The following is a 26,767-nucleotide window of genomic DNA, read 5'->3' on the forward strand; positions in this document are numbered from 1 at the left end:
ACCAGTGCCTCCATTAATTTTCCTGGAACAGAAGTTAAGCCCACAGGTCTATAGTTACTTGTGTCAGCCTTTGATCCTCCTTTGTGAATTGGGGTCACATTTGCACATTTCCAGTCTATGGGTACCTCCCCTGAGTCCAAGGAAGCTCTCATAATTATGATTAAGGGTTTGCTTACTTCCTTTGCTGCCTCCTTTAATATAACTGGATAGATCCCATCCACCCCGGGTGCCTTTCTTGTGTTTATCTTCAACAGTTTCTCCTCCTCTTTATTCCCAGTTATTTCAAGATTCTGTAGCTTACTGCTAGAGTTGAATACACCTCTGGCATTCCCCTTGCTGAATAACTCCTCATGTGTGAATGTCGATGCAAAATATTCATTTAGTTTGTTAGCTACCTGAGCAGGATCATCAACAGTTGACCCATCAATATCAAGTGGACCAATCTGATTCATCCCCTTCCTTCTAGAGTTTACATAAGTAAGGAACTCTTTGCTGTTTTTCTTTGCATCCCTTGCCAAGGATTTCTCGTAATCTGCCTTCGCCTGCCTAACCTCCTTTGTAACTTGGTTGCATATCAACTTGTATCTATCGTAGGCTTCTGTGTCATGTGTTAATTTGTAAGTATCCCATGCATTTTTCTTCTCTGCCATATGCCTCATTAGTTCATCTGACATCCATTTTGGCCTAAACCTTGAACAATATTTCTTAGTTGGTATGTAAAGCCTAGTAGCTTCCAAGATACGTTCTTTGAATGCTTCCCATTTTGAATTTGCTGTTGGTAACATCATCAGTTGGTCCCACTGTATAGAATTTAAATACTGTCTCAGTCCATCGTAGTCGCCTTTACGGAAGCAATAACCCTTCGCTTTACCCCTAATGGTAGTTACCTCTTTCAGTAAATCCCACTTCAGCACACTGTGATCACTGCCACCTAGTGGTTCATTTATCTGCAGATTCTTAATGCATGAAGAATCACTGCTAATAATCAAATCAAGAGTATTACTCCCTCTAGTTGCCTCCTGAACATGCTGATGTAGAAAACAATCATCCAATAAATCCACAAAAGCCCTGCTAGTGTGTGAGTTACCAGCCCCCAAATTCCAGTCAATATCTGGGAAATTAAAATCTCCCATTATAAGACTCTCTGATTTACTGGCCCACTCTATTTCCCTGTACAGTTCCTTATTATACTCATCAGAGTCATTAGGCCTATAGCACACTCCTACTCTCAATTTTGATCTCCCAATGCTTATGTCACACCAAACTGACTCAACACTGCACTGTCCAGCGATGTCGACTGGCTTCACTTCCTTGGTTTTTATGTGTTTCTTAACTAATAGCATAACCCCTCCCGCCTTCCTATCCTGTCTATCCTTTCTGTAGACGTTGTACTCCCCAAATTGCAGTTCTGCATCCCTTATATCTGTGTGACACCACGTCTCTGATATCCCAACAATATCTGCCTTTGATGTTTTGAGCAATACCTCAAATTCATCAAATTTATTTACTAAACTCCTAGCATTGGTGTACACGCAAGTATACCTGCACCTGTTTCTATTCTTAGCTACCCTAACACAACCCATGTGTTTATTTGTACCGCAATGGCTCCCAGCAGTCTCTGAAATACCATGCATCTTGTTTTTCAGGCTTCTGCTCATTCTAATAGAATGAGCAGAAGCCTGAAATATATTCACTTCGTATTTGCGCGATTCAATTGAGTCGAGGATCTCAAGTTTTTGTACTTTTTGTATCGTGCAAAAACTGTTTTATTTTCATCCAGTGAAACAAGCAATCTGGTCAGTGGACACGTTCAATTTATAGACATGGCATTCTCTATAGTGGATGATGATCGGCCTTTCGTTAAAAAATCCAATATTTCCAATTAATAACATATCTTGTATTGCGGTGTTTCTCAATAATGGATATACCCAAGATGAATTAATATAATTTGAACTCATTCCTAGTGTAATGTCATCTCGAAATTGTTGCTAATTATTCCTTTATTTGTCTAGTTCTTCACACTTTCAACAAAAGCAATTTGCAATTTTGACGGACCAGGTTCATAGAACTCGTCTATTTGACGTTTTTAAGCTTTGTCCTTTTAGTGTTAGTAATTGTTACCCTCGTTCTGGGAAACCTAAGTTTCACAAGCTGACCCATCAATATGCAGTTGTCTTCTTTGTTTGAAACAAATGACAGCATGATACTAAACGCTCCAGTCGCCTGATGCTGCTGCGTATTTTCATCATTTAGAAAAATAATCGAATCTATCTAAACTATGAAATGTATATTTTGGGAATTTTCGGAAGGTTCCATTAACTGTGTTTGGTTGTCTAATTTTTTATTCTAAATCTTTCTTTATTTATGAGGCAAAACTATGTACGTAATTCTTTCAGGTAGACTGTTTATCAAAAATGTTAAAGCATCTCTAGAAAATTCTTTCATTCTGTTTTGACCAGTCTCGCGGTCCAAAGTTTTCTTCGACTTCGGACCGCGAGAGAGAAGGGTCTCACATCTGGTGAGTATGGGCTTGGCACACCCAGGATTCTGAGTTGGATATTATTATTCTTTTCTTCCTTGGTGATTCGCTTCCACTTCTGACTCTCTCTCATGCTAAATCAGAATTTTTTTTTTTTTTTTTTTTTTGGCTGGTGCTACCAAACCCCTCAGGCTTCCTTGCACCCTATGGCTAATTATGATAATAATAATGATCTAACCCCTCTATGATGATGACCAGTGGGGTATCCAGGTATCATCGTAGCGGGAGACATGGCGACTATGTCCAGTTGTCATCGTAAGCACGGGGAGGCATTGTGACCAGTGGGTTTTTTGGAAAGCAGGAGGCGTTAAAAAAAATTATGGTTAAGGAGCGGCACATGTCCCTTCTGTCCACCCGTGCATACGTCCTGTATGATGATTACGAGGCCGAATGGACTTTCGTAATTTGATATGCATTAATCTCCTTCTTATAGAGGGCGTATGAGTAAGGATCGTATCGTAACGTAACTTTGACATGCAGTGATGTGTTTATAAACATTTTTAAATGTATAAAAGTATTTAGAATTTATTTGGTAAGTCAAATGGTTATATTTTTGTCACGATGACAACATGCAGTCTCACTTTTATAACGTCAAATTATTTAGCAAGTTATGTGTACAAAATTGCATACCACAAATTACCATGTTATTTTAACATGTCGTGCAGATTAATAAAGTTGTCATTATGGGGAAAAGATTGGCCCAGTTGGACTCACCGCTACTAAAATAAAATGTGAGATAGCAATATTTCTAAAATCTTTAATTAATAGACAGAAGGAAGCAAGGCTACCCTGCATCAGTGATGAAAGGGTTGATGATACATTGAGTGAACGTAAAGGAAACTGTGTTGTGTGTATGTCGCTAATTATTCGTTTATTTGTCTAGTTCTTCACACTTTCAACAAAAGCAATTTGCAATTTTGACCGACCAGGTTCATAGAACTCGTCTATTTGACGTTTTTAAGCTTTGTCCTTTTAGTGTTAGTAATTGTTACCCTCGTTCTGGGAAACCTAGATGTATACACCCACTATTTTTTGGTTTGTGTTGTGTATACAAACGCAGTTACGGTAGCAGGTTGAAGGCTTTATAGCCAATCCTCCCTTATGATCAAAGTAATGTGGATTTTTTTAAAAAAAATTCTGCTACATGATAATCAAAACTAAATGATTCTTCTTTAGTCTCCTCAGCTTAGAAAATCTTGGAACCACTCCTACCTACATATATTGTGACAACTAATTTTTAAATTATTGTAACTACCTTATATTTTAACTGATTTTGATGAGACTGACAATCATTGTTTGTTGAAGTTCAGAAAGTTAATGTTAATTTCTTTTACACTTGAACCATGCCTCCAGTTTGGAGTGTGCAAGGGGGCAAAATCACAGCCCACTATGAGGTGTAGGGGATCCATTATAACAGTTCAAAGGTGGTGGAGGGCTGAACATGGAATCAATGTGACACTGGACACAAAAACAATAAAATATTTCCACCAGGAGTTAATGACAACCTGCAGTGTTACCAATAGGAAGAGAACGTGAAGGCCCTCAACCTTGTGGATTTCAGACAACATAGCAAGAGATGTTAGAAATCAGTGGGTGAAGGAGCTGAAAGTGGATACTCTCATTATGCATTTGTGATCATGCTTAGGAAAGAACTGTTTTTCGAACTGTGGACGCCATATCATGTGCAGCAGTTGTTTTCTGAGGACTGCAACAGAAGATTAGGATTTGCAGAAATCAGGTTGGGGTGGATTGAAAAATGGCCAGAGCCGTTTGATAGTATTGTTTGAAGTGACGAGGTTGTATTTCACTTTGGCAGTTTTGTTAATTGACACAATGCCATTATTGGGCAACAGAAAATCAGGCCACGTGTGTTAAAAAAAGCACAGGGTAATCTAAATATAACAGTCTAGTGTATGACATCATCCACACTCACTGGACCTTTGATTGTGCAAGATAAATGCCAAATGATACCTTGAAATATACCTGTATATTTCAAATGATACCTGTAGATATAAAAATAGAAAATGTGAAATCTGAAAATGAAATAGAGCATTGTGAACAAAGTACAAAGAGAAAACATGAAAAATCTGACAAAGGTATAAAAAAGAAAAAAGGGGCCTATAAAAGCTGTAAATAAATAAACATATAAAGTGCTGTTTTGTTTATAAAAAAAAAAAAAAAAAATAGGCCGCCGTAGCCTAGTGGTCAGGCGCGCAGGTGCATAAGTACACGTGCCTTGAGTGATCGGGGTTCAAGCCCATGACTACTGAATATGGTGCTGTTGTTTCTTGTATTCTGTCTATCTTGTGAACTCCTCTGACCGTTTGGTCATCCCGGAGTATAAACAGAAAATTTATTTATTTAAATGTTGTAAGATCGTGTGTGTGGCCAGTTATTTCACACTGGGACAACATTGAAACTCAGTATTGTACAGGATAAGCATCCCTTCATTTTGTAAATGATATCCATATGTGGCTGCATAACGATTTACCAGGGTGATGCATTGGCAGATGTGTGCATGAATGGCTTGCCTGCAGCCTGAATCTAATGCCTTGTAATTTTTTTGTATGATAGGGGGGGTGTTAAGGAAGAGGTTTACCATTATAAGACCATGCAGTTTGGATGAATTGGAAGCAGTGAAAGTAAACATCAGTGTGCTCACAGACATTCCAGTTAACTTTTGCCATTGACAGTAGCAAACTTGTGTTTATTTAACTAGTTGTGGGAAAACTTGAAATTCATCTGTGCATTCAAAAATATAATCCAGAAAATATATTCCAACGTTGTTAATTTTTTTTTATATCACTTATATTTTTGATATTTTCTGAACACATTTGTGAAAAATATTAAAAAATTTTTTTTTTAAAATTAATTTTTGAAAACTAAAACTCACATTAGACCAGTTGATGAGCAAATGCAAATTTAAAAACCACACCCTTCAGTGTACACTTTGGATAAGAGCATATCAGTAACAGGAGTGCTCACTGCATGAAATGTGATGTATGTGTGTAAACAGCTTGATTGCAGATGATGCATCAGTATCACAAACCAGAGAGCATTACCGATTGGAGGAAAGTGTGTAGCAGTAAAGAGAGTGTGCTGTCAATAACTCAACACGATATCAGTCCATAACTCCTCTCTAACAGAGTCTCTCCACTCTCTGTCTCATAGATGTACTGTTTCTGCTGCATGCCTTTTCTACAGATACTTCCATGGGCACTGTTCTTCTGAATTGGCTTCTATAATTCCCGCTCTCTCTTTCAAAACAGTCAGAATATGTGCTGCCATCAGCCAACATCCATTTACTGTCTAACTTCAAACTCACAGAACCAACTTTTCATCTTCCTCGTTTATTCATTCAGCTGCCTTTTTCTGGAACAACCTTCCTTCGTACATATTTCCTGAAAATTACAGTCTACAGAAGTTCAAGTCTAATGTCAACAAATATCTTCTTTCGTCTTCTCAACCTCCAACCCAAGCACAGTACTAAGTACTATAGGTTCTAATACCTCTCGTGTTTGGGGTTTTCATAAAAAAAAAAAAAAAAAAAAAAAAGTCAACACATGCATATAATGAATTTTTTCTAATTGTGTGAAAATTAACAGGCATATCTGGAACTTTCTTGGAGAATTTAAAGAAAAATTTTCAATAAACAGCTATTAGCAGTTTCAGCTATGTGAATGGATTAGCTGACTCACAAATTGCTGAAATATTGTCAGTGTGAAATCACGCCTGTGTGACTAATTACTTGTTAAGGGACTGTGCTGAAAATTCTCAAGCTCATGGAATTTTAAAAGGTAGTGTCAAAAATTTCAGTAAATTATGAATAATTTAACAGTGGTTTTGTTATAATCGGTGTTAAAACATAAAGAGTCGCATTAATTTAAAAATGGGGAGTGACTTATCGTACACCGTATATATCTATATGTATATTATGGTCAAGAGCACTGAATGAGGTTATAGAGTTAAAGAAAAGCTTCAGAATAACTGAATTTTTAATTCATAAAAAAAGAAAAAAACATGAAACAATTGTTATTATCTAAAATTGTAAAGGCTTGTAGCATTTTGTTAAAACTACAAGGTTTTTGATAATGATTTAATAATTATTATTTTACTTCATAATTTGAAGTAGAAACATAACACATTCTAGATTTTTGAAAGTTATACATATAACCTGAGTATTAACAGTAATTCATACTGTACATGTATTCTATACTCAGCAGCTCAGGTGAGCCAGTAGCATACTTTAGTGCAGTCACATTATCAGAGACAAAATTTTAATTTTATCAGTCTGAATTTGGGGAGACTTCTTGGTTCCATAATAAAGTGAGATAATACAGTAGCTTTGATTCCTACTCTCCATAGAGCAATCACCACTAGTACTAAGCTAAAATGTGAAATCATGTTGTTGCTTGTGGGTGCTATACCTAAGAAATAAAGGTGGGTTCAGTTCCCATGTCCAGTATTGGTATTTCAATTATCCAATATGTTTTTAATATAAGGTATATGTCATTCTTCATTTTCTTGGTGATTCCCTTCTACTTTTGACTCTCTCTCTCTCTCTCTCAGGGTAACTTGGGAATTTTTTTTTTTTCCCTGGTGCAGCATAAGCCTCAGGCTTCCTTGCACCATATGACTATTACTACTACTAATAATAATAATATTATTTCAGAATTCATATCATAATTGAATCACCTTAAAAATTAATTTTTTGTACTGCTACTTAGCAGTACAAAGCCCTATACGAACTGGAATTGAATGCCTTGCAAAATGAATAGTTTTATATACTGAATTATGACTACCTCTATGAAAACTGTGAAAACTATGTCTATGGCTACCTCTTGGGCCTATATGAGAGCTTGAAGGACAGGGTGGATGCCCTCAAAGAATCTAAAGTGAGGGGCCCATCAAGCTCTCAGCTGCCCACATCAATGCCAGAGCTTGCACTTGGTCATCACGCAACACAGCGGCAATCCCCAAGGCAGAATGCGCTGGTCCCACAGGAACTAGTAGTTGTTGGTGACTCTATTGTCAGGGAAACAGGGAACATGCTTTGTAAAAAGGATAGGTGGAACAAGACCAGGGTATGTCTGCCAGGGGCAAAGGTTGATGAAGTTGTAGGGCGGATATCATCTTTTAAGGGCACAAAAGGTGATATAGTTGTACCCATTGGTACTAATGATATTAAGAGTAGGAGACTGGCAGAATTACTTAACAAGTACAGTTCAATGTTGAAAAAAACCCATGAATTAGGGTTGAATTTGAAAGTGTCTGCAATTCTGCCCAGACACGATAGGAGGGAGTATATGATGAGAGCCTTGTCGATCAGTTTGGCCCTGGAAAGATTGTGGAAGGCTCGAGGGGTAGAATTTTTTTCAGCTTGGTCTGTACTTTTTAACAGAATGGACTGTTTCTACAGGGATGGGATACACTTAAATAGAAAGGGTTCAAGAATATTTGCTGATGCTATCGAGGCAGTGTTAGGTGGGTCGGAAAACTGTTAGCTTGGGGGATACAAGGACTAATAGATTAACAGTAGCCACTGGCAGAGGCGAAAGGGATTCTTGCACTGCTTCTATTTGAATGAGCAGAAGCCTGAAAAACAAGATGCAGGATATTTCAGAGACTGCTGGGAGTCATTGCGGTACAAGTAAACACATGGGTTGTGTTAGGGTAGCTAAGAAAGAGAACAGGTGCATATATACTTGAGTGTACACCAATGCTAGGAGTTTGGTAAATAAATTTTATGAATTTGAGATATTGCTCAAAACATCAAAAGGCAGATATTGTTGGGATATCAGAGACGTGGTGCCACATTAGCATTAGTAGAGGCATATGATGTAAGAAAGCAAGCTTATTCAGCATCAGCCAAAAAAAAAAAAAAAAACCACCACTCCCATTTCACCCCCCTCCATTCGTTCGAAATACCTGTCCAGCTGAGCCTTAAATTTGTTTGGGCTATCAACTACAACAAGTGATGGAAGTCTTTTCCACCAACCAACTACCCGGTGGCTAAAGGCAAATTTCCGCACATCTGTCCTCAATTTGAATTTATGCCTTCTCAGGTGATTATTCTGAGCATGAGGAAGAATCCCATCGACATTGAGCATGCCCAAACCATTCAAGGCCTTATACACCTCTATCAGATCATTTCGCCGGTGCTTAGTCTCCAGACTGTAATTTGCAAAACTTAAGCCTTTCTTCGTAAGAGCAACCCTTTGTTCCATTTACTAATCTTGTTGCCCTTCTCTGCACTCGTTCCAGCAGCTCTTCATCCTTCTTGAAATGAGGCCTCCAGACCTGTATACAGTACTCAAGAGGCGCCTCCGTAGCCAGGTGGGAAGGAGCAGCAGTGCGTAGCACACGCTTCTTGATTAGACCGGGGTTCGAGCCCGTCACCACCAAATACGGAGGATGTGGAAAGGTCAGGGAATGACCACCGCATATCCCGGAGCAATATGGCCTTAGTTGCTAATGCTCCTAAAAAAAAAAAAAAAACAAAACAGTACTCAAGGTGTGGCCTGACCATTTCCTTATACAAGGGAATAATCACCTCCCTATCCCTTCTAGACAAATTCCTGTATATCATTGACAAGACACCATGAGCTACTCTTGCAGCTCATTTGCACTGCTCAGAGAACTTCATATCTCCCTGCACAATTCCCCCAGGTTCTTTTCATTCTCTACCACTGTCAGTGTAGTACCTTAGAGTTGATACATTGCTCTGGGGTTACTGTTTACAATATGTAGTACTTTACATGTCATTGTTAAACTTCATTTGCCACCTCTCAACCCATCTGCTCAACCCTTCCAGATCCTGTTACAGCAGCATAGCATCAGTAGTGTCCTTAACAACCGTGCCAACCTTTGTATCGTATGCAAACTTGGACATTAAGCTTGATACCATCATCAATATCATTTATAAATACAGAAAACAACAACGGACCCAACACTGAACCCCGAGGAACTCCACTAAAAACATTAGTCCACGTTGAGCAGTGTCCATTAATTACCACTCTCTGTCTTCTGCCACTCAACCATCCCTTTATCCATAGCAGCAATTTGCCTCCAATGCCACACAGCTCCAATTTGTGCAGCAGTCTTCCACGATCCAAATATATAATATCAAAGTTATTCCCTGCATCCAGTTCTTTTGTGACTACATCATAGTATCCAATCAAATTGTTCAGGCAAGACCTTCCCTTAACAAAACAATGCTGTGTCTGAGCTATAACTGAATTCTTGTCTAGATGATCCTGCAGTGCTTCTTTAACAAGTGCCTCCATTAATTTTCCTTGAACAGAAGTTAAACTAACAGGTCTGTAATTACTTGTGTCAGCCTTTGATCCTCCTTTGTGAATTGGGGTTACATTTGCACATCTCCAGTGTATGGGTACCTCCCCTGAGTCCAAAGAAGCTCTCATAATATAACTCGTTTAATATAACTGGATAGATCCCATCCACCCCAGGTACCTTCGTTGCGTTTATCCTCAACAATTTCTCCTCCACTTTCCTCGCAGTTATTACAAAATCATCTAGCTCACTGCCAATGTTTAATTCACCTACGACGTTCACCCTTCCTGAATAACTCCTCATGTGGGAATGTAGATGCAAAATACTCGTTTAGTTTGTTAGCCACCTGAGCTGGATCCTCAACTGTTGAACAATCAATATCCAGTGGACCAATCTGATTTATCCCCTTCCTTCTTGAGTTTAAATAGGTAAAGAACTCTTTGCTGTTTTTCTTTGCATCCTTTGCCAAGGATTTCTCATAATCTGCCTTTGCCTGCCTAATCTCCTTTGTGACTTGGTTACAGACCAACTTATATCTATCATAGGCTCCATGTCACCTATTAATTTGTATGTATACCATGCATTTTTCTTCTCTGCCATATGTCTCATTAGTTCATATGACATCCATTTAGGCCTGAACCTTGAACAATATTTCTTAGTTGGTATGTAAAACCTGGTAGCTTCCAAGATTAGTTCTTTGAATGCTTCCCATTTTGAATTTGCTGTTGGTAACATCATCAGTTGGTCCCACTGTAGAGAATTTAAATACTGTCTCAGACCAACATAGTCGCCTTTACGAAAGCAAAAACCCTTCCCTTTACCTCTGATGATAGTTACCTCTTTGAGAAAATCCCACTTCAGCACACTGTGATCACTGCCACTTAGTGGTTCCTGTATCTGTAGATTCTTAATGCATGAAGAATCACTACTGATAATCAGATCAAGAGTATTGCTCCCTCTAGTTGCCTCCCGAACATGCTGATGTAGAAAACAATCATGCAATAAATCCACAAAAGCCTTGCTAGTGTGTGAGTGACCAACCCACTAATTCCAGTCAATATCTGGGAAATTAAAATCCCCCATTATAAGACTCTGATTTACTGGCCCACTCTATTTCCTTGTACAGTATCTTATTGTACTCATCAGAGTCATTAGGCCTATAGCACACCCCTACTCTCAGTTTTGATTTCCCTATGCTTATGTCACACCAAACTGACTCAACACTGCCCTGTCCATCAATGTCGTCTGGCTTCACTTCCTTGGATTTTATGTGTTTCTTAACTAATAGCATAACCCCCACCTCCTCTCCTGTCCTTTCTATCCCTTCTATACACATTGTATTCCCCAAATTCCAGTTCTGCATTCCTTATATCTGTGTGACACCACGTCTCTGATATCCCAACAATATCTCCCTATGATGGTTTGAGCAATACCTCAAATTCATCAAATTTATTTACAAAAATACCAACCTCCTAGCATTGTTGTACATGCAAGTATACATGCACCTGTTCTTATTCTTAGCTGCCCTAACACAACCCATGTGTTTACTTGTTCCGCGATGACTCCCAGCAGTCTCTGAAATATCCTGTATCTTGTTTTCCAGGCTGCTGCTCATTTCAATAGAAGCAGTGCAAGAATCACTTTCACCTCTGCCAGTGGCTACTGTTAATCTTTTAGTCCTTGTATCCCCCCAAACTAGCAGTTTTCCGACCCACCTAACACTGCCTCGACAGCATCAGCCTATGCTTATGCTTATCTAATAACAAAATAATGCATAAAGTACCCATCACGGAATTGATTCCATTCCGTGACGGTTACTGCTACCAAGTACACAGGTGGTTGTAATGTCTGGTGTTACTGTTGGTCGAGGAAATCTCTGACTATCCTACGGGTGTTCAGGATTGCTACTCTCTGGAGTTCTTTGTAGGTATTCTCTGGGAGATCTATTGCTGCTAGGCTGCTATGTACTGTCTTTGGCACCATACTGGTGGTTGTCACAATGATTGGGATGGCGATACTTGTTGTATATGCCACATATCCTTATTATTATTATTATTATCCATATGGTGCAATGAATGGGTCTATTAACCTTATTCTGTTTACAAAATTGCTTATGTAATAACAAAATTCTTAATTTGTTGTTCTTTGCCCTTTATATTCGTCTATTAGTGTCTCCCATACAAGATTCCAACAGTAGTCTGCTGACGTATTTGGACTCCATTTTCCCTGGTATCATTTTTCCATTTGAGAAATATCTTGGTGAAAGCTTTCAGGGTGTTCATCGGAGACTGCTCTCAAGATTTCATGAAAAAAGTCTAAATGGGAATGTCGGAAATGAAGCTTTAACCACAGGTCTTGGTTTTCAAATATTGTAGGTCATTAGCCTATGATATTTTAAAATTGAGAGGGATGAGCACTTTTTAAACACATATCTGAGTTTTTGAATTTATTTCCTATGAGAATCTGTTGAAATTATTTCAGGAAGGAAATTGATGCCAATCAGTGTAATTTATGTGCATCCCATGCATCTTTATTCTGTGGAATGAGTCTCATTAGTTTATCTGACATCCATTAGGTTCTGATGCCCAAGACTTGAACAGTATTTTGTAGTTGGCATGAAAAGCAGCTAATAGCTTCTATGATTATTTCCTTGAATGCTTCCCATTTAGAATTTGCTGATGAGAACATCATCAGTTGCTTCCACTGCATAGAATTTAAAAACTGTCTGAGACCTCTGTAGTCACCTTTATGAAAACAGAAACTCTTCCCTTTACCCTTGATCTTAGTTACATCTTTAAGTAAATCCCAAATCAGTACTGTGTGACCACTACCACCTAGTTTTTCTTTTATCTGCAGATTCTTAACGTGTGAATAATCACAGCTGAAAAATCAGATCAAGAGTATTACTCTCTCCTAATGCCTCTCTAATATGCTGTTGTAGAAACAGTCATCCAGTAAATCCACAAAAGGCTTGTAGTGTGTGAGCAACCAACCACAAGTTTCAGTTAATATCTGAAAAGGTAAAATCCCCCATCGTAAGACCTTTTGATTTACCGATCCAATATATATATTTCTCTGTACTCATCAGAATCATTAGGCCTGTCACTGTTTGTTGTTCTCGTTAGAATCATTAGGACTGTCACACACTCCTACTCTCATATTTGCTTTCCCAGTGCCAGTGTCACACCAAACTGACTCAACATTGCACTGGCCACCCATGTCAACTGGATGCACTGTCTTAGATTTTATATGCTTCTTTACTAAGAGCATAACTCCTCTCCTATCCTATCTGTTCCTTCTGTACACCATCTACTCCCTATATTCAAATCCTGCATCCCTTATATCTGAATGATATCTGCATTTCTGATATCCCCCCACCACATGTCTGCATTTGATGACTTGACCAGTACTCAAATTCATGAAATTTATTTACTATGCTTCTAGCATTGGTGTACATGCAAGTATGCATGCACTTAGTTACACTAACACAGCCCATGTATTTACTTGTACCATGATGATTTAGAGTAGCCTTTGAAATACTCATCCTTGCTTTCCAGGCTGCTGCACATTCCAGTAAAAACAGTACAAGATTCACTTTCACCTCTGCCTATGGTTATTGTTAATCTGTTAGTCCATGTATTCCCCATGGTAACAGTTTTCCAACCCACCTAATGCTTCCTTGATAGCATCAGCAAATATTCTTACCATTTTTCTATTTAAGTATATCCCGTCCCTGTAGAAGCAGTCTCTCCTGTCAGCAAGCACCAACCATGCTGCAAAAATTGTACCCTACGAGCCTTGCAGAATGTCTCTAAGGCTGAATTGATTGACAAGGCTCTCATCATATATTCCCTCCTATCACACCTTTGCAGAATTTCGAATACTTTCAAATTCAACCCTAACTTGTGACTTTTCCTCAACATTGCTCAGTACTTGTTAAGTAAGTCAGCAGATCTCGTACCCTTAATGTCCTTAGTGCTTGCATGTACAACATCACGTTTTGTCCTGTCCTTAAAATATGATATCTGCTTTATGTTTTCGTCTTTTTTCCCTGGCAGACATATCCTGGTTCTATTCCGCCTATTCTTTTTGCACAATATATTTCCTATTTCCCCAATAATAGAGTCACGAAGAATAGCTACGTCCTGTGGGACCAGCATATTCTGCCCTGGTGATTGCTGCTGGGTTGTCTGATGCTTAAGTGTGAGCTCTGGTGAGTTGGGCAGCTGAGAGCTTGATGGGCCATTTCCATTTTAATGCCTTTAAAGACATCCACCCTGCTCTTCAAGCTCTCATAAAAGCCCATCAGAAATTTAAATTGCCTAATTTCTTTACACTCTCTGCACCTAGCACACAAAGACATCCTCTCTTCACTATATCATGTCCTGTTCCACCATAAACATTGCACAAACAGCACGTCTCTATGCCATGATTAGTAGGAGAATCGCCCCTGAAGTTCTCCTCCAAGCCATAGCACTCTTGAGTCCGTTGCTCTTGTCTGGGGCATGATTTTCATTTACAGGCAGCGATGCATTTGATGTGCCAAACCCATTGTTTTCAAAACTCTGGACAGCAGCCCCATACCAAGCCTTGGAAACTAAATCACCAGCCCTCAGAAAATATACAAAAAAAAAAAAAAATGCATTATTCTCTTATTATTGTGCAAATTTCATGAATGCTGGAAGACATGACTAAGGAGCTGGTTTGTGATGTTTACCTTGTTACAGAACAGGTATTTTTTATTCATATTGATAATTTTAAATTTCATATTGTTCATATTGAGGAGTTGGCCCACTTGGGCTTCTTGGAAAGAAGCCCAAGTGGCATTCACTTGCAAATGGCTCATATTAGGCTAATATAAATTATTAGACGTGTCCTTGTTTCTTGTATTTTTTCACCCTGCAATCACCACTGGATATCTGCTGCATTGGAGGAACTTAAACCGCTCTTAACACAGTTGTAAATCCCTGTAATTTTACAGTATTGTTTTCTAAAACTAAAAATTTCCCTCTTCATTCTGGTGCATCTGAGGTCTGCTATTTCCACATAACTTTTGTAGCCAATAGTTTCTTTTCAAGGCTGTAACTTCAACTGAAAATTCTACTTAACTGAAAATTTTAACCAATAACTCCTAATATAATGGTATGTGATGTTAAACATCATTATCTGCCATAGTAATTATAATGTGCACACATATATAAATTATTTATTGTTATAAGATTAAATAAAATAAAATTTCATTTATAAAATATATTTATTGACAATAGTTAGTACATTTTCGTTATTACTACATAGTTGAATTTTTTAGACAAACCAAAGTTTGTACATTGGCATCATTATTGTAACATCTTCCCCATTACAGAAGGTTATTGTTACTTATTTTCAGTTCAGTACCACCACTTCAAAACAGCTCTGTTTCGAAGCTTTGAAAATGTTTTTGAATTTTAATTTTCATTGAATTTCTTTTTTAATTATTTTGGTGATTTGTGTCATTATAATATTCTTTATAACTGATCTCACAGCACTTTCATTTTGAGATAAATTATACTCTCCAGAAATTGTTTTTTTAATAAAATTATTTCTCATTTGTGTTTTTTTCTTTGTTAAATATAAATGTCTATCAAAGCTTGATGTAACTTTACTGCTAACTAACTTAGAACCTTTTTTATGTATAGCTCTGTCTTTATTTATCGCCTTTCCCTGCATTGAAATATCTCTAAACATCTGAACCACATCAGCTACTAGTTTTGGAAATGTAACTAAGGGTTCAGTAAACAGATGTAATTCCTAATTAAAACAAAATTATAGTAAAACTCTTAGCAGATATTAAATAACAGTTATGATTTGTGCTAATCACTAAACAAATAATATAGAAACAAAGAATTGAAAAAATGTTTTGAGAAATGGTACTTTATTTGTGATCTGTATTTCACAAAATTTAACAAAATGAGTATTCCTTTGAATTTTTAGTTTATTTCTGGAAATTGTTAATGCAAAGCATCCCATATTTTTTCTGAAAATTCAGAATGGGAATTCCTAGTTAAAAATAAATTAAATTGAAACAAAATTAAAATTGAGAACTATTTGTACTATTTGCATAAATGATGTGTACACTAATTCATATTAAAATTATGAATTAGGATTATTTTTAAAATGTTTGATTTTGTAAATTGCAGAACTGTACCGTAGCAATGCCTGGTATAATTGTCCAGAAATTATATTTAGCTAAGTCAATCAGTGAGCTCAATTCGAAAGTGGAAAAAAATATTCCTCCAAATGTTGATCCAGCACGGTAGGTTACTAGTGAATTCTTATTTGAGCAATATTTTAATTTATCATATGAGGCTTAAATTTACTTATAAGAAAGTGTGATGAATATATTGTTACTATTCATTTTAATTTATTTTAACCCATGGACTAGAGATGTGCAAATGTGACCCCAATCTACAAAGGGAGATACAGGTAATTACAGATCTGTTAGTTTTACTTCTGTTCCAGGGAAATTAATGGAGGCACTGGTTAAAGAAGCATTGCAGGATCATCGAGACAAGACTTCAGTTATAGCTCAGATACAGCATGGGTTTGTTAAGGGGAAGTCTTGTCTGATCAATTTGATTGGATACTATGATATAATCACAAAGGAACTGGATGCAAAGAATAACTTTGATATCATATATTTGAATCTTAGAAAGGCCTTTGATATTGTTACAAATGGAAAACTGCTGCACAAATTGGAGCAGTTTGGCATCGGAGGCAAATTGCTTCTATGGATAAAGGGATGGTTGAGTGGGAGAAGACAGAGTGGTAATCAATGGACACTGCTCTTCATGGACTAATGTTATTAGTGGAGTCCCTCAGGGTTCAGTGTTGGGTCCATTGTTGTTTTCTGTATTTATATATATACTGATGATAGTATATCAGGCTTAATGTCCAAGTTTGCAGACGATATGAAGGTTGGCAGGGTTGTTAATGACACTAATGACAGTACATTGCTGCAACAGAATCTAGAAAAGTTGAGCAGATGGACTGAGAGGTGGCAAATAAATTTAACATTGACAAATGTAAAGTACTACATATGGGAAGCAGTAATCCCAGAGTAACGTATCAACTCTGTGATACCAGACTTATAGTGGTAGAGAATTAAAAAGACCTGGGGGTAATTGTGCAGGCAGATATGAAGTTGTCTGAGCAATGCAGACGGTCTGCAAGAGTAGCTCATGGTGTCTTGTCAATGATATACAGGAATTTTTCTAGCAGGGATAAGGAGGTGATTATCCCCTTGTATAAGACAATGGTCAGGCCACACCTTGAGTACTATATACAGGTCTGGTGGCCTCATTTTAAGAAGTATATAGAGCTGTTGGAACGAGTACAGAGAAAGGCAACAAGATTAGTATGGAACAAAGGGTTGCTCTTACGAAGAAAGGCTTAAGTTTTGCAAATTACAGTGTCTGGAGACTAGGCACCTGTGGGCTGATCTGATTGAAGTGTATATAGCCTTTAATGGTTTGAGTATGCTCAATGCGGATGGGATTCTTCCTCTTGTGCAGAATAATCGCCTGAGAGGGCATAAATGCAAATTCAGGAAAGTCGGTTGTAGGATAGATGTGCGGAAGTTTGCCTTTAGCCAGCTGGTGGTTGGTTGGTTGCTGGAATAAACTTCCATCTGTCGTTGTAGAAGTTGATAGCTTAAATAGATTCAAGAACTTAAACATTTGGAGTGAGTGGATGGGTGAAATAAGGGTTTTTTTTTTTGGCTGATGCTATATAAGCTTGCTTTCTTGCATCATGTGCCAATGCTAATGCTAATTTACGTACATAAGAAAAAAAGCCAACTGTTAAACAGGTGTGAAGCTGTCTTAGCATATGTCAAGGGACATAGGACTAAGCATTTGTTACAAGAAAAAAAAAATTTTTTTTTGGAGAGGTGCGAGTCATGGAAGTAATTTTAAAATTGATAAAAGAAATCATGGCTGACAGCATAATAGGTAATATACAAAAATCAAAGTGAAAAATAAACATACATTTTATAAGTTTAAAATGTCTATATGCAAATTACAGCATATCTGCATTTTGCAACTGCGTATTGTACACAGAATTACTACCAGAAAACTCTAATATACATAAATTTTAGAGTACTTTCTAACTAAAAAATTTATTTTGTGAAATATTATTTTTAGATAAAATTACTAAAAGGTCTTTTTTGATAACTGTTTACTTATATATATATATGTCTGAATTTTGGTTTTGGTTTTGGTTTAGCATCTTATGAATGCCATAGCTTAAAACAGAGATTGGCGATGGTCAGTCATAGTTCATAGAAATAAAAGTGTAATTTAATTTTCTTCAACTAGCTATTTTATTTCAAATAGAGATACAATTGTGTGATGGGTTGATTTTATGACCCTGCTTATTTTTAAAGTAGTATTAGTATTAATAGTCCCAAATGATGCAAGAAAGCAAGCTTATACAGCACAAGGCAAAAAAAAAAGAAAGAAAAAAGAACATCATTATTTTGTGCAAAAACATATTGTGCAAAAAGAACAACTGGAATAGGATTGGGTTATGTCTTTCATGGGCTAAAGTTGATGACATAGAGCAGCTGTCATCTTTTAAGGGTGCAAACATCGTTAGTACCAATGTGTATTGCTGTACACATTGGTACTAATGATGTTAAGTGTAGGAGACCTGAAGACTTAATTAATATGTACAGAGTAATGGTGAGAAAAAGTTGCGAGTTAGAATTGAAATTGAAAGTAGTGACAGTTCTTCCAGACATGATCGGTGGGAGTACATGTTCAAATGCTTGTCAAGCAATTCAACCCTGGAAAAGCTGTACAACGCTTGTGCTGTAGAATTTTTCTGTGTGGTCTGTGCTACCTTAACAGGGAAAACTGTCTCTACAGGGATGGGATACTCTTAAATAGAGCACGCTTAAAAATACGCTTAAATAGAAGAGCAAGAATATTACTGATACAGTGAAACTACTAGCCTGGGGAGGAGATACATATATTGATAGATTAATAGTAGCTGCAGGCAGAGAATGAAAATGATTCTTGCACTGCTTCTTCTACCGAAATATGCAGCAGCACGGAAATCAAGGTGTTGAGGATTTCAAGACCTGATGGGACTCTTGTGGAACAGGTAAATATACAAACTGTATTCGAGTTACAAAGAGTGTTGCATGTATACTTGCAGGTACACTAATGCTGGGAACATACTAAATAAATTTGGTGAATTCAAGTATCAAATCATCAAATTCAGACATTCTAGGGTTATCAGAGACATGGTAGTGTTCAGATATAAGGGATTCAGAATTTAAATTTGGGAAAATATAATTTGAGAAAAATGTGTGGGAGATACAGGACAGGATGTGGAAGTTATGCTGTTAGTTAAAAAGCACATCAAATCAATGGCAGCACATTCAGTGGATATGGATGGCCAGTGCAATATTGAGCAAGTTTGGTGTGACATAGGAAAATGTTTTATTTTATGTGAAAACATCCTTGGCTTGGACGAGGTTAAAGCGTTTAGTATGAAAAGAATCCGAACACGTTTAACATTTTAAAGCATTTATTATTTTTCAACAATTTCACGAATTTGAGGTTGCAATACATGTTCAATAGGTAATCTACTTACAATGGGTTTGTGATAGCTAAAATATGATACATACACTTCAGATTCTAGAGTGTAAATGTCTTTGAAACACAGCATCAATTATAGTTCCATGATTAGTAGTTGATACAGATCTAGAAGTATTTAACATTAGTCCAAATTTATTTTCTAAGAAATCGCTCAAGGGTTTGGGTTGAGTATCTGCAAAATTAACGTTGAAATCTCCACTAAGTATCATTGGTATTCAGTTGCATTGCTTGTGAAAAAATTGTTGTAGCAATGCAGCTCCTTCAATTGTGTAAGGAAGTAAAATGAAATGGATGAATTCAATGATGTGTTCGATCTTTTGGTTAGGTGAAATGTAAATGACTACTGATAATATCGTTTTACCACCAGGAAGAATGCATTCAGCTGCACAAATGTCTCCAACAGGTCTAACACTCATGGATTTGCCAACAGTTTTTCGATAAATCACTTCCATATGAGAAGTAACAATATCAGTATGATTTTATCTCTTACGATAAACTGTTAATCATCTCATTAACAGTTTATCATCATCCCACCAGCTTGTTAATCATCTCATTTGAATTGAATGATACAATCAAAGTTACGTATGCTTACTTCTTTGTTATTTAGCCAAGTTTCAGAAAGTAGAAGTAAATTGGATTGTTGGGTGACTGCATCAGTGAGATCGTCACTGTGGATATGTAAACTTTGACAATTTAACATTAGAATGGAAAGATCTTGTCATTTACTGATGAACTCGTATGAAGTATCTTGCATGGTAAACAGAGGATTACTCGAGAACCTGGTCATTTCAGCTTGAAGTGCAAGAGTGGATGTAGCATTTCTCAGTCCATGATAAAATTTATTTTCTCCATTTGCAGCAATAATGTAAAGTTCATTGATATCAGTAACTCGAAATAAGGCAACATAAGCTAGTTGTTGTTGTTTGTGACATTTCTCATATTCATTAACTATGGAATCAAAAGCACCTTTCTGAGATTTATGGATAGTAATAGCACAAGCCGGTATCAGTGGAAAATGATTTCGTTTAGCCAAGATCATTCTGTTGTTATTCAATGAAACACTCGTACTTCTTCTTCTTGTGATCAGTACATTTGTATGGCTTTGAAATTGATTTCTCTAGCCATAGCACACCAACGAGCCTTCGTTCTAGCAGGACCCTCAAAGTCAGAGCTGGTTGTTGCAGTATACTCTGTCCAGCCTGTTCAGGAATCAATTGAAAATCCTCAGGTAATTCATTTGGACTGAAATCTTCTGTATCGAAATTTTCAGGAAGTTCTTAAATATAATTTTGTGATGTTGACGGCCCAGCTTCTTGATGAGAAGTTGATGTAGAAGGTTGATGTTGATCAAAATCTTGAGAAGCAGATGTTATTAAACTCTGCATATTTTTTCATTCTCCATGATTTTGAACTCATTCTTTTGTCGACATGGGAAAGTTTTCTTCTGTGGCTTTGAAACTTTTATTCTTGTATACTTCTCTCGATTTCCCTCAGCTGGAGTTTTAGCCATCTTCGAAATACTTTTATAGGTATATTTTTACAATTCAGTAGTTAGCAAAATCCATTTGTAGACTAGTATGACATCATAACCAAAAACTACTGCAAGACGTTATTATTAGACCACACTTGGAATACGGTGCTCAGATATGGAGACGGTATCTAAAGAAAGATATTGTGCTTCTTGAAAGAGTCCAAAGACGGGTAACTCATCTAATCATCCATTCAGTCTTTCCTCATATGGATGGCCTTTTGGTGATCTCACCAAAAGGGCATCCATATGAGGAAAGACTGAATATTTGGGTTGCAGAGCTTGGAAACTAGGTACCTTAGAGGAGATTTGATTGACGTGTTTAAGGCTCTGAGTGGCATAAGCAAAATGAATGAGGATTAAATTTTCATGGTTATAAATGATTCTAGAACATAGAGTCATAATTTCAAATTACGCGGGGGAGATGTTTAGATTGAATTACCTACATAGGTGGTAGATGATGACAGTTTGGGGAAATTTGGGGAAGGTCAGATGGATAACCTACGGGAGGAGGGAAATGCATAGGTTGTCTATTTGTTTTTAGCATTAGCATTAGTAGAGGCATTTGATGCAAGAAAGCAAGCTTATGCAGCATCAGCCAAAAAAAAAAAATAATAATAATAAAGTAAAATAAATAAATAAAAAATAACCACTTCCACTTCACCCCTCTGTTCGTTCAAAATACCTGTCCAGCTGAGCCTTAAACTTATTTAGGCTATCAAGCTCCACCACAAGGGATGGAAGTCTGTTCCACCAACCAACCACCCGCTGGCTAAAGACAAATTTCCACACGTCTATCCTACATCTGTCTTTCCTCAATTTGAATTTATGCCCTCTCAGGTGATTTTTCTGAGCTAGAGGAAGAATCCCATCAGCATTGAGCATGCTTAAACCATTCAAGGCTTTATACACCTCTATCAGATCACCTCGCTGGTGCCTAGTCTCCAGACACTGTAATTTGCAAAACTTAAGCCTTTCTTCGTAAGAGCACCCCATTGTTCCATTCACTAATCTTGTTGCCCTTCTCTGTACTCGTTCCAGCAGCTCTACATCCTTCTTGAAATGAGGCCACCAGACCCGTATACAGTACTCTAGGTGTGGCCTGACCATTGCCTTATACAATGGAATAATCACCTCCTTATCCCTGCTGGAAAAATTCCTGTATATCATTGACAATACTCCATGAGCTACTCTTGCAGCCCGTCTGCACTGCTCAGAGAACTTCATATCTGCCTGCACAACCACCCCCAAGTCCCTTTCATTCTCTACCACTGTCAGTGTAGTACCACAGAGTTGATACGTTGCTCTGGGGTTGCTGCTTCCCATGTGTAGTACTTTACATTTGTCAATGTTAAACTTCATTTGCCACCTCTCAGCCCATCTGCTCAACCTTTCCAGATCCTGTTGCAGCAGCATAGTGTCAGTAGTGTCCTTGACAACCCTGCCAACCTTTGTATCGTCTGCAAACTTGGACATTAAGCTTGATATACCATCATCAATATCATTTATAAATACAGAAAACAATAATGGACCCAACACTGAGCCCTGAGGGACTCCACTAATAACATAGTCCACAATGAGCAGTGTCCATTGATTACCACTCTCTGTCTTCTCCCCCTCAACCACCCCTTTATCCATATCAGCAATTTGCCTCCAATGCCACACTGCTCCAATTTGTGCAGCAGTCTTCCATGTGCAACAGTATCAAAAGCCTTTCTAAGATCCAAGTATATAATATCAAAGTTATTCCCTGCATCCAGTTCTTTTGTGACTGCATCATAGTATCCAATCAAGTTGGTCAGGCAAGACTTCCCCTTAACAAAACCATGCTGTGTCTGAGCTATAACTGAAGTCTTGTCTAAATGATCCTGCAGTGCTTTTTTAACCAGTGCCTCCATTAATTTTCCTGGAACAGAAGTTAAGCTCACAGGTCTATAATCACTTGTGTCAGCCTTTGATCCTCCTTTGTGAATTGGGGTCACATTTGCACATTTCCAGTCTATGGGTACCTCCCCTGAGTCCAAGGAAGCTCTCATAATTATGGCTAAGGGTTTGCTTACTTCCTTTGCTGCCTCCTTTAATATAACTGGATAGATCCCATCCACCCCGGGTGCCTTTCTTGTGTTTATCTTCAACAGTTTCTCCTCCACTTTACTCCCAGTTATTTCAAGATTCTGTAGCTTACTGCTAGAGTTGAATACACCTCTGGCATTCCCCTTGCTGAATAACTCCTCATGTGTGAATGTCGATGCAAAATATTCATTTAGTTTGTTAGCTACCTGAGCAGGATCATCAACAGTTGACCCATCAATATCAAGTGGACCAATCTGATTCATCCCCTTCCTTCTAGAGTTTACATAAGTAAAGAACTCTTTGCTGTTTTTCTTTGCATCCCTTGCCAAGGATTTCTCGTAATCTGCCTTCGCCTGCTTAACCTCCTTTGCAACTTGGTTGCATATCAACTTGTATCAATCATAGGCTTCTGTGTCATGTGTTAATTTGTAAGTATCCCATGCATTTTTCTTCTCTGCCATATGCCTCATTAGTTCATCTGTCATCCATTTTGGCCTAAACCTTGAACAATATTTCTTAGTTGGTATGTAAAGCCTAGTAGCTTCCAAGATAAGTTCTTTGAATGCTTCCCATTTTGAATTTGCTGTTGGTAACATCATCAGTTGGTCCCACTGTATAGAATTTAAATACTGTCTCAGTCCATCGTAGTCGCCTTTACAGAAGCAATAACCCTTCCCTTTACCCCTAATGGTAGTTACCTCTTTGAGTAAATCCCACTTCAGCACATTGTGATCACTGCCACCTAGTGGTTCATTTATCTGGAGATTCTTCATGCATGAAGAATCACTCCTGATAATCAAATCAAGAGTATTACTCCCTCTAGTTGCCTCCCGAACATGCTGATGTAGAAAACAATCATCCATTAAATCCACAAAAGCCCTGCTAATGTGCGAGTGACCAGCCCCCAAATTCCAGTCAATATCTGGGAAATTAAAATCTCCCATTATAAGACTCTCTGATTTACTGGCCCACTGTATTTCCCTGTACAGTTCCTTATTATACTCATCAGAGTCATTAGGCCTATAGCACACTCCTACTCTCAATTTTGATCTCCCAATGCTTATGTCACACCAAACTGACTCAACACTGCACTGTCCAGCGATGTCGACTGGCTTCACTTCCTTGGTTTTTATGTGTTTCTTAACTAAAAGCATAACCCCTCCCCCCCTTCCTATCCTGTCTATCCTTTCTGTAGATGTTGTACTCCCCAAATTGCAGTTCTGCATCCCTTATATCTGTGTGACACCACATTTCTGATATCCCAATAATATCTGCCTTTGATGTTTTGAGCAATACCTCAAATTCATCAAATTTATTTACTAAACTCCTAGCATTGGTGTACACGCAAGTATACCTGCACCTGTTTCTATTCTTAGCTACCCTAACACAACCCATGTGTTTACTTGTACCGCAATGGCTCCCAGCAGTCTCTGAAATACCATGCATCTTGTTTTTCAGGCTTCTGCTCATTCTAATAGAAGCAGTGCAAGAATCTCTTTCACCTCTGGCAGTGGCTACTGTCAATCTATTGGTCTTTGTCTCCCCCCAAGCTAGCAGTTTTCCGACCCACCTAACACTGCCTCGATAGCATCAGCAAATATTCTTGCACCCTTTCTATTTAAGTGTATCCCATCCCTGTAGAAGCAATCTCTCCTGTTAACAAGTACAGTCCAGGCTGAAAAAAATTCTACCCCTTGAGCCTTGCACAATCTTTCCAGGGCCGAATTGATCGACAAGGCTTTCATCATATACTCCCTCCTATCGTGTCTGGGCAGAATTGTAGACACTTTCAAATTCAACCCTAATTCTCGGCTTTTGTTCAACAGTGACCTGTACTTGTTAAGTAATTCTGCCGGTCTCCTACTCTTAATATTATTAGTGCCAACGTGTACAACTATATCACCTTTTGTACCCTTAAAAGATGATATTCGCTCTACAACGTCATCAACCTTTGCCCCTGGCAGACATACCCTGGTCCTGTTCCACCTATCTTTTTTACAAAGCATGTTCCCCGTTTCCCTGACAATAGAGTCACCAACAACTACTAGTTCCTTCGGGACCAGCGCATTCTGCCTTGGGGGTTGTCTCTGTGTCACGCGATGCCCAAGCTCTGTCGTTGATGTGGGCAGCTGAGAGCTTGATGGGCCCCTCAATTTAGTTTCTTCGAGGGCATCCATCCTGTCCTTCAAGCTCTCATATAGGCCCACAAGAACGCCGAGTTGTTGCCTGATATCGATACACTCCTTGCATCGCGCACACACACAAAGACATCCCCCATGGCAGTATCATGTCCCGTACCCGATTGCTCTGCAAACATCAAGCAAACAGTGCATTTTATAAGGCTGTGAGTCAGAGGACAACTGCCCCCCTCAGTTCTGTTCTGAGCCACAGCACTTCCATTAGCTTGAGCCTTTTGCTTTGCTGCTCTGGTCTGAGTCATGATTCTATTAATTTATTAATTAATTATAATTAATTATGTTATGTTATTAATTATGTTAAATATAATTAATTATATTACGTTTGTAATCTAAGTCGTTATATGTATTTATTTAAACGTACAGTTTAACTGCTAACGAAGTTCAACATCGCTATCTAGTACGGTATATAACTATCGTATCACAAAGGCGTGAAAATTACGAACAGTAGTGGAGTTGAAACACGTGGAAACCCTTACCGATACTTTTATGCAATTCCAAGACCGAGTAAAGAATAAATACACTAAATTAATCAGAAAATCACAAAATAATGTTATACTACTAAATTTAAATCAAAAGTTTTAGAAAAACAATAATTTCAAATCAATAAATAAGAAAATTCCATTTAGCGGCTTTGAACACGACCGTCTCTAGTAGCCTCGTCAGCAGTATCCGATTTTGAGCAGTATCTATTATCCTATTTTCTCTTAGTATTTTTTATTATTATTATTTTGCTTTTATTCTTATAATTTTATTTTATTTATTTTTTGTTATTTTATTTTATTTTTTTGTTATTTTATTTTTTATTTTGTTATTTTATTTGTATGGCTGGTGCAGCATAAGCCATAGGCTTCCTTGCACAATGTGGCCATTGCTAATACTAATATTAATACTAATACTAATCTTGTAGCCCTTTCTGTACTCATTCCAGCAGCCCTACATCTTTCCTAAAATGAGGCCTCTGGACCCCTGTATGCAGTACTCAAGGTGTGGCCTGACCATCTTATACAAGGGGATAATCACCTCCTTATCCTTGCTAGCAAAATTGTTATATATCATTGACAAGACCCCACGAGCTACTCTTGCAGCCTGTCTGCACACTTCTCAGAAAACGTCATATCGAGCTGCACAATTACCCTCAGGTATTTTTCATTCTCTGCTACCCTGAGTGTAGTACCCGCACAGTTGGTACTTTATTCTTGGGTTACTACTACCCATACACAGTACTTTGCATTTCTCATTATTAAATTGCAGTTGCCACTTCTTAGCTCATCTCAACTTTTCTAGATCCTGTTGCTATCATTAACAACCCTGCCAACTTTTGTGTCGTCTACAAACTTGGACATTAAGCCTGATATACCTTCATCAATATCATTGATAAATTCATAAAATAACTATAGGCCCAACACAAAACCTTGAGGGACTCCATTAATAATATTAGTCTACAAAGAGACTTGCCACTTGATTACCACTCTCTGAACCGAACCATCCCTTT

At 37.8% G+C, this 26,767-nt stretch overlaps 1 protein-coding gene across 1 annotated transcript in view; it reads left to right on the plus strand.

Moving 5' to 3' along the window:
• The first annotated feature begins 3,060 nt into the window (after positions 1-3,060).
• LOC150081141 (ubiquitin carboxyl-terminal hydrolase 8-like) overlaps positions 3,061-26,767 on the plus strand; it is a 581,739-nt gene continuing 558,032 nt past the window's right edge. Inside the window, exons 1-2 of the mRNA XM_090381373.1 lie at positions 3,061-3,071; positions 16,009-16,124. Coding sequence (XP_090237499.1) covers positions 16,024-16,124 — 101 coding nt within the window. The 5' untranslated portion in view covers positions 3,061-3,071; positions 16,009-16,023. The remainder of the gene's footprint in view (positions 3,072-16,008; positions 16,125-26,767) is intronic.

Source organism: Mastigoproctus giganteus, chromosome 9 (genome assembly GCF_048544385.1).
Source record: "Mastigoproctus giganteus isolate SK-2022 chromosome 9, ASM4854438v1, whole genome shotgun sequence".
Classification (NCBI taxonomy): domain Eukaryota; kingdom Metazoa; phylum Arthropoda; class Arachnida; order Uropygi; family Thelyphonidae; genus Mastigoproctus; species Mastigoproctus giganteus.